Raw genomic sequence first — 9,522 nt, forward strand, 5'->3', positions numbered from 1 at the left:
GCTTGGATTGACAACTGGCAAGTAACATTCGTGTCACAAGTGCAAGGCCGCAAAGTTCTCCTCCGGCCACACATCAACCTGACTACATCACAAGGTCAAAAGCCTGGAGTTCTCTCCCTAACAATGTGGCCATAATTACTCCCTCCAAGGCAATTTCGGATGGGCAATAAATGCTGCCCTATCCAGCAACACTCTCACCCCAAGAACAAAAAACCTGTTTCTTTATAGCCAACAAATCATTGTTTAAAATCCAAATCCCACTTAATCCTTTAAAGCAAATGGCATTACGTATCACTACTGCTTTTGCATTATGAATCTGTTGATTCTACGGTTATCCAATCTGATGTACAGTAGCCATGTGACATCATACAATTAGATAATGGTAGATTCCCATCTTCCCACATCCTGATAATTAGATGCATTATATATTTGGAATGGTATCCTGTATGTTGAATGAATGTCTGTTTCAGTATATGCAAAAATCACAGGCACAAAATGAATTACAGTATGACCACTGATCTATGTTCTGGATCAGTGGTGCTGGAAGAGCACAGCAATTCAGGCAGCATCCGAGGACAGGCAAAATCGACGTTTCGGGCAAAAGCCCTTCATCAGGAATAAATCGTTTTTACCTCACTGATCTATGTTGTCTCATGTTTCACAAACCTACCCAAATGTGATAATCATAAACGGCAATTGGAAATGTCACTGCAAATAAATTGGGAGTTAGATCAAGTAGAGAATGTGACCCACACCAATGATCTCTGCCTGCTTTTTTAAAATTCCATCATAGAATGGGTGCCACTAGCTAGAATTCTCCCATTTCTATGGGTGTATAGTCACATGTAGGCCAGATCAAGTAAGAGTGACTGATTTTGTTCCCTAAAAGGACATCAGTGAATGAGATCGATTTTTACAATAATTAACAATTAATAATTATCTTGGCCACCACTTGGCTAACACATCATTCCAAATTCTTGTTGAATTTAAATTTCACCATCTCCCATGTCTCCAGATCATTAGCCTGGGGGTCTGGATTACTAGCCCAGTGACTTAATGATTATGTTGCTGCTTTCCATTAATACTAGGTTTAGATATTGCAATAGATTAGTCTAACCACCTGAAGAATGCTTACTGCTGGATTAATGGTGTTGGAAGTTTGGTCATTAAAGAGAGTTTGCTAAGCTGCTGCAGCAATCTTTCCTTACTATGTTTAAAAATCAAGTAAAACTACAAATTTTTATTAATTGACAAGTTACCATAAGTTTTGGAGAATGAATTTTTAAACTAGATAACATTATTTTCATCCAAATTCATTTTGTTAGTAACCTTCACTTTCGAATTTAAAATTTAATTTATTCTGGAAGGCAAATGAATATAATTTTGGCAGCAAAGTATCAGGACCTACCACACAACTTTTCCAAATTTAAGGAAAGTGCAAGATCAAAGCCCAAGATTAAAAAAAATAAATTCCAAGGCCTGGGTGAATTTGAGCTTCAAAAGTTACATACTATTAAAGGATATTTCATGAAACACAAGATTAAAATTATAATATCTAATAATGGTTACCAATTACTAGTTCTACACAACTGTACACAATTTTATCTCTACCATGAGAGCAGTTCCCTATCTGGTACAATAAGCAAAACACTTTTTAAGGTGCATACTTACTTTTCTGACTGATTTGGGTTTTGCAGCTTTTTTGATGGATGCTTTCTTGACAGATTTTTTGATGGGAGAAGTCTTTGTTTTTTTTGCTTTCTTTTCTGATGGTGTGGAAAGAATGGTTTCTACTTTACTTCTGGAACCACGTTTCTTTGCCAAAAGTTCAGGATGAATTCTAGGCAGCACACCACCACTTGCAATTGTTACTCCTCTCAGTAGCTACAGGCACAAAGTAACAGCAGTTTCAAATATAGCATATTTGCCCTGGGTGTGCAATTATAGATCTTTGTTAAAAATGTTGTTACATTGTAGAATTATTAGAACAAAATGCACTTAAAACAGTAGATTACAAATTCTGGGTTGAATTTGTTAGGTCAACACAACAACATTTAGTTCCAGTTCATGAAGCAGCACTATTGTAACTTTAGTGCACAAAACAAGATGCAAATTTAATTTATATGCAGGATGAAGTGGGAACTGTGCCTGATACTTCCAAAGCTAGCTAATGTAACATCTAGGAATCACAGTTAGATTCATGTTTTAAATAGTTGCATTAATTGTAGCCAATCTATTTGTGAATTGGAAAATTAACTTCTGAAACACTTGATAAATATAGAATAAGCCAGCATACTGTAGTTCTTATTGCTTTGATACACTTATTAATTTGAAAAGCTAAATTTACACTTTATTTAAATTCAGAATGCCTCCATGTGGGGTCTGAATCTTTTCATACGAAAACAGTAATACCACGTAACCGGGTTCCAGTGCTAACACTGAGTATAACAATTCAAGATCATTCTCCATCAGCCCTGCCCCAACCAATAGCAATAACAATCTTGCTATTCCCAACTCCATTTTTTTTTCTTTGTGTCCCTTCATTACTCCCTTATTTCAAATTTTTTTTTTTTCTCTCTCTCTCCCCCCCCTCAGATGCTGTCTTACTCAAATATTTTTCATTTTCAGAATCTGCTTTTATGACAAACCTTACCTGATTTAGTTCTTCATCATTTGCCACTGCCAGTAGAATATGTCTTGGAGTTATTCTGCTCTTCTTGTTATCTCTTGCTGCATTTCCAGCCAATTCCAGGATTTCAGCTGCAACAATATCACATTTTTCAGCTTAAAAAGGGTCAGAGAAAGTAATACCACAACTTTTATCTGTATATTCAAAATCATGGTCACCTAAATTAAGTGATTTCTGAAACTTTTTCCTTACAAATAGTCTTTTTAAAACTAAACTTTGACTTTTTTTTCTTTTTACCTGCTAGATACTCTATGACTGCTGCCAAGTAAACAGGTGCTCCCATTCCAATACGGTATTTGAAGGTCGCTTTCCGCAAATATCGCATCATCCTCCCAACAGGAAATATTACCCCTGCTCTGGCTGAGCGTGATAACTTGGTCATCTTCTTTTTTCCACTTCGGGCTGACATCTTGTATGTGGAGTCAGAATATTAAACCAACTGTGGATCTAAACAAAGGCCATAATTAGTTATTTAGACATCCACGTATGCAGCATAGCACCAAGAATGTATACTTGTCCTATCACAGACATACTGACTCTTACAATTGGACAAAACGTAGTGGCCTAGCCTACACCCTTAGCATTAACATTTTAAAATAAAATTGAGAATCTCACTTTAAAGACCTACTCCCACCCTCCCCTGGTCTCTCATCTTCCACCCTTAATGACGACTATGCCCTATCCCAAATCACGGGAAATCCAATTTACCCATCAAGTCTACTTGGTAAATGCGTTACGATGATTCAAAGTCCACCACAGTCTTGATTTTTAAATTCTCACCCTGATATTGAAATCACTGTGTAGCCTCCATCTCTTATTGGAACTGTGCAGCACGAGTACTGCATGTTCTCTGAAAGATGTAGCAAACGTTACGTGTCTCATCTGAACCTAACTGGATGCCTAACAATGAATGGATCAAATTACATATTACAAAGAGCATTTCAGCATTTCATTACACTGCAGTAGAGTCCATCAAATTAAATATAACCAACATTTTGACTGGAAGATTGTGTCCTCTAAGGGAACCAGCCAAAAATTTGGTCCAGCACATTTGTCCCACAAACAGATGCAACCATATGATTAATCTCCTCCTGCACTTCAACTCTAACCTTTCACAAAGAACAATACAGCACAAGAACAAGCCCTTTGGCCCTCCAAGCCTGCACCCACAAATTTTACCCTTCCATACTAAAACTGCCTTCATTTATAGGCTCCATATCTCTCTGTTCCCTTTCTATTTGTATTTGTCCAGATGTTTCTTGAATGCTGCTATTGTGTCTGCTTTCACCATCTCTGGCAGCATGTTCCAGGCACTCACCATTTCTGTGTAAAATGCTTGCCTCTCACATCTCAAACTTTCTTCCCCTGCACCTTGAACCTGTGTAATAGTAATTGACCCCTCCATCCTGAGAACAAGCCTCTTACATTCCACTATCTATGCCAGTCACAATCTTAAACCTGGTGATCGCTTCTCAATCTCCTCCATCCCAATGAAAACAAACCCAGTCTATCCAACAATTATAGCAAAAATCCCCCATACCAGGCAACATCCTGGTAACTTTTTTATGCCCTCTCCAAAGATCCACTTCTTTCTAGTAGTGTGGTGACCAGAACTTTACACATATTCCAAGTGTGACCTGACTGAAGTTCTAAAGCTGCAGCATAATATGTCTATCCTTGTACTCAATGCCCCTCTAATGAAGCTTTCCACAGGCCTTTTGTGTTACCTTATCTACCCGTGCTAACACCTTCAGTGATCTGTGGACATGCACACCCAGATGTCTTTGCATATCAATAATCCCAAGATTCTGCTATTCACTGTATAATTTCCACCTATACTTGACCTTCCAAAATGTTTCATTTCACACTTATCTGGATTAAACTCCACCTGCCATTTTTCTGTCAATGCCTCCAACTGAACAATATTCTACTGTATCCTCTGATAATCCTCCCCACAATCCGTAATTCCAAACATTTATCATCTGCAAAGTCATTAATTAGACTAGCTACATGTTCCTCCAAATCATTTGTGTAGACGTCAAACAGCAGAGATCCCAATGCTGTTCCATGTGGAACTAGTTACAACCCTCCATTCCACAAAGCATCCTTTCCATGCTATCTACTGTCTTCTATGACTAAGCCAGTTCTATACCCATCTTGCCAGCTCACCCCTGATACCATGTAATGTTACTTTATGTACCCATTCTGCTATGAGGGACCTTGTCAAAGGTTTTACTGAAATCCACGTAGACAATATCAACCACTTTTCACTCAATCATCTTCATTGTCACCTCAAAAAAAAAAGTCAGTGTGGCAAGACCTCCCCACACATAACCATGCTGTCTATTGCTAATAAGTCCATTTGCTTCTAAATGCGCATAGATCTTGTCCTTGAGAATCTTTTCCAAGCTTTTACAGGCTTATGGTGCAACAGTAGCACATCGGACTCTAGCTCAGAGTTGTATATTCAAACCACATTAGGCTCGCTCTGTTCGAATGCAACCCTGAATGTTTTGGAGATGTGTAAAAACATCAGGGTTGCTGTGGTGGGTGATTTTAACTTCCCCAATATTGACTGAGACTTGCTTCGTATTTGGGGCTTGGATGGGTGCAGAATTTGTAAGGACCATTCAGGAGGGATTCTTGATATACCACGTAAACTGTCTAACCAGAGAAAAGAGTTATACTGGACCTGGTTTTGGGAAATGAGCCTGGCCAGATGAGTGAAGTTTCAGTGGGGGAGCATTTTGAAGTAGTGACCATAATACCATGAGTTTTAAGATTCTCATAGGTAGGGATAACAGCAGTCCTCTTAAATTGGGGGGGGGGGGGGGAAGGTAAATTATAATATTAAGCAGGGACTGGAGGAAAAAGTGATGCTTTCACACTATCCTTTATTTCATTATTGTCCAAAAACCCAGTTTCAGTCTTGCATATATGGAAGGACTGAATATCCATATTTCCCTAAGATAGAGAATTCCAAAGATTGAAAGCTATTTCTTGTTTCAGTGCTAAGCTAATCTGCTTCCCTGGCAGTATGAACTTTAATTCTAGACCTCCAACTACAGGAAAGCAGCCTCTCAGCAACTATACTGTCAAGCACCCATAGGTGTTTTTTTTAAAAGACCTTTTATTCTATGGGAGGCAGTACTGTACTATAATGTGGCTACGAATTTAGAATTGCAGACAATGGTGGAGGTGTGGGGGGGCAGGTGAAGAGGACAAAACTGGAAGAATTGCAGATGCTGGAAATCAGAAACAAATCGTTGGAATTGCAAGCAATTACAGAAAGCGGAGTAGGTCTGGCAACATTCGTGGAGAGAAATCAGTTAACATTTTGGGCCCAGTGACCTTCTTCAGAAATATTCTCGAGACATGGGGTTGAATCCCACCATGGTACATCTGGAATACAAAGTTAACCTAATGGTGACCATGTAACACAGTCAATTGTTATAAAAAGAAAATCCTAAACCACTTTAAATAAGAAATTCTGCCATCCTTACCTCACCTGGCCCACATGTAGCTCCAGATACACAGCAATGTGTTGATTCTTAACTACTTTCTGGGCAATTATGGACGGACAATAAATGCTTAACCATCCAGCAACACCCACATCCCTAACAAATAAGAAAATAAAAATCCTGAAGAATTAGCCCATTCCTGGAGGTTTTGTAGCACAATGGGCAACGTCAACCCCTCTGAGGCAGACTGTTTGGGTGCAAGCCCCACTTCAGGGACTATTTGTCATGGAAGACATTTCCAATATGGCCAAATTATTTTTCTTGACATTCTTACAGTTGATGCAACTGCAATACGCCAACTTCTGTGAATAGCGTAAATTTATTAAGTACAGAGGAACCTTGATTATCTGAATATCAATTATCCAAATTTTGGATTATTTGAAGATCTCAAGGTCCTGACAGAAACATTAAATCAAACAGGTGTTTCAACACTGATCACGTCTTTTGTTAACAATGATTAAAAATGAACTCTGCTAACTGAAATGCTGTTGAGAACAGTCCTGGACATCGATGGGAGCGCAGGCACCGTCTCAAAATGTCTGACCGACATCCTTCTCTCTCTCTCTCTCCCCACACTTTCCCTGCAATTCTACACAAGGATGTACCCTAAACCTCCCTCCCCCAGATAATCTCTCCACATTGCCCTGTACAGGGCAAAGGTGGAACCTGTCAAAATGTTGCAGTACAATTGTGTATTTGGCTGCATGTGTATGCTATTTTGAGACTCACCAACCCCCCCCCACCCCCCGAAGACTTCAGAAAACTCTTGAACCCCAGAAGGGAGGCATTGAATCAATTAATCAATTAATGAATTAAATAATGCCTGCCAATCTCGTTCGGATAATCAAGGTTCCTCTGTACAAGCTTTTGGAGGAATCCTTAACACTCTTCACGGGCTTGCAGAGCAGCGTCAAGAGATCTCTCTGCACAAGGGAACAGTCTTCCCTTTTAGATCACCATCAGTAATGCTCACAAGACAACCCCCCTGCTACTCCCCCCTTGTCACATGCCACTCAAGACACAATGTAGTGATTTGATTGTTTCCAGAAACAATGTGATTAGATCATTCCTTAATAGCAAGATCTGGTGTAAATCTTTTTTTTTTAACTGCAGGGTATTGTTATATTCTTAACTGCAATGGTCTTATTCTTTCTGAATGGTAGGAGCTGGCTATGTTAATGGATTCTGAATTGTAGGAGATGGCCATTTTAATTTTTACATTCTGCCTACAAGACAGAGGAACATACCACACTCTCCCAGAGACATCCAATTTCTTGCAGATCAGCAGAACAAATTTAACACCTTTAACATCTCTGTGACAAATCCTTGCAATTTGCCCATGACAGGCAATAAGAGCAGGAATGTCTCATGGTTAACCTCTTTAAGCAATAGCCTCTGCTGACAAACTAGCAAACTATTGCAGGGGGAAAAAAGTTATAGAAATATAAGTAAGCGCATGTTTTGCCGACCATGTACACCACTAATTTAGCAACGTCTCTCAGTTCACATCAATTACTTCTCACATGGAAATCTTTGCTTCAGTGCGTTACAATCAAGGTACGCTCATTGTTCATTACAGGAGGCCACAACTGCCCAGACTTTGATTTAATTCCCTCAATACTAGAATTTCCATCCTAATGGCTTTGTGGATCTACCTACAGCAGCTGGACTGCAGCACTTCAAGGTGGCAGTCAAGAGGTTCCAATTGTATAAATCAGGTTTCTGTAGATGAGCTGAGGCAGGGATCGAACAGGGGCGTGTTATAGAGATGGAAATAATGATCACGTAAAAGGTATGATCAGAATGTCCACCCAGAGCAAAATGACACCATGCTATTACGGACCAGACCAAATACCCTCCAAATATATAAAGATAATTATAAAATAAAACATTAGGGTCTAGATTAAGTGTAACATACTGCATTCCAGATTAAATTTGATTAGTCAAACTACTCAACATAAAACAAAACACTTTTTTATACTACAGTTAAAATACAGACAATAAAATGAAAATAAGAATTATCTGAACTGTAACCCTATGGAAATGCTTGACAAAGTAATGGTTATATTAACTAATTAACTGTTCCAATATAGTAACATCCATTAAACAGACCCTTGGCAAAGGCAAATTCGGTAAAATAGATGGTGTCCCACTCAATTCAGGCAGCAGGAACAGAACCCAGCTTTTAGCTGGAAAGGAGAGAGGAATAAGAGCTTCCACATCCAGCTTCAAGACCCTAGCAACTGCTGAAAGCTAAACCTAATAATCCTTGATCTGTGGGAGCTTGACCCCGCGTACTCATGCTGCTTCCGGTTTTCAACATTATAAAGCAAAAAAAAGGCCTCAAGCTGTTTACTTAATTTGCTTTGGAACAGACTCTGAACTTCTGTCTCAACTTTTCTTCATTTAAAATAAAAGGACAAAATACACCTCTTAAAAGCAACAGTATCATCACAGTGCCAACATTAGTTTTTTGATCAAGGTTGCAGTTGCCACTGTTCAATATTAGTGAGGTTTGAGAAGATTTGTAGCTCAGGTTGAGGTTCGGGATATAGGTTTGCTCACTGACCTGGGAGGTTCATTTCCAGACGTTTCATCACCCTACTAGGTAACATCTTCAGTGGGCCTCCAGAGAAGCAGTGTACATGATTCCTGCTTTCTATTTATATGTTTGGGTTGGTGATGTTTTTTCCTGTGGTTATGTCATTTCCTGTTCTTTTTCTTAGGGGTAGTAGATGGGGTCTAACTCGATGTGTTTGTTGATACACTTCCGGTTGGAATGCCATGCTTCTAGGAATTCTCGTGCGTGTCTCTGTTTGGCTCGTCCTAAGATGGATGTGTTGTCCCAGTCGAAGTGATGTCTTTCCTTAACTGTATATAAGGATACTAGTGAGAGAGGGTCATGTCGTTTTGTGGCTAGTTGGTGTTCATGTATCCTGGTGGCTAGTTTTCTGCCTGTTTGTCCAATGTAGTGTTTGTTACAGTTCTTGCACGGTATTTTGTAAACTACATTAGTTTTGCTTGTTGTCTGTATAGGGTCTTTCAAGTTCATTCGCTGCTGTTTTAGTGTGTTGGTGGATTACCATGTTGCCAAGGGGTCGGAGTAGTCTGGCAGTCATTTCCAAGATTTCTTTGATGTAGGGGAGAGTGGCTAGGATTTCTGGATGTGTTTTTGTCAGCTTGTTTGGGTTTGTTGCTGAGAAATCGGCGGACTGTGTTCATTGGGTACCCATTCTTTTTGAATACACGGTATAGGTGATTTTCCTCTGCTCTGCATAGTTCCTCTGTGCTGCAGTGTGTGTTGGCTCGTTG

General features: G+C 39.3%; 1 protein-coding gene across 3 annotated transcripts in view; it reads right to left on the bottom strand.

The window, feature by feature from the left end:
• LOC122541935 (core histone macro-H2A.2) overlaps nucleotides 1-9,522 on the bottom strand; it is a 40,426-nt gene that overhangs the window by 24,898 nt on the left and 6,006 nt on the right. For all 3 annotated transcript variants that reach the window (XM_043679189.1, XM_043679187.1, XM_043679188.1), the window contains exons 2-4: nucleotides 2,927-3,136; nucleotides 2,654-2,760; nucleotides 1,672-1,884 (exon numbers count right to left, since the gene is read on the bottom strand). In XM_043679189.1, coding sequence (XP_043535124.1) covers nucleotides 1,672-1,884; nucleotides 2,654-2,760; nucleotides 2,927-3,098 — 492 coding nt within the window. In that variant the 5' untranslated portion in view covers nucleotides 3,099-3,136. The remainder of the gene's footprint in view (nucleotides 1-1,671; nucleotides 1,885-2,653; nucleotides 2,761-2,926; nucleotides 3,137-9,522) is intronic.

The sequence above is a fragment of the Chiloscyllium plagiosum genome, chromosome 38 (genome assembly GCF_004010195.1).
Source record: "Chiloscyllium plagiosum isolate BGI_BamShark_2017 chromosome 38, ASM401019v2, whole genome shotgun sequence".
NCBI lineage: Eukaryota > Metazoa > Chordata > Chondrichthyes > Orectolobiformes > Hemiscylliidae > Chiloscyllium > Chiloscyllium plagiosum.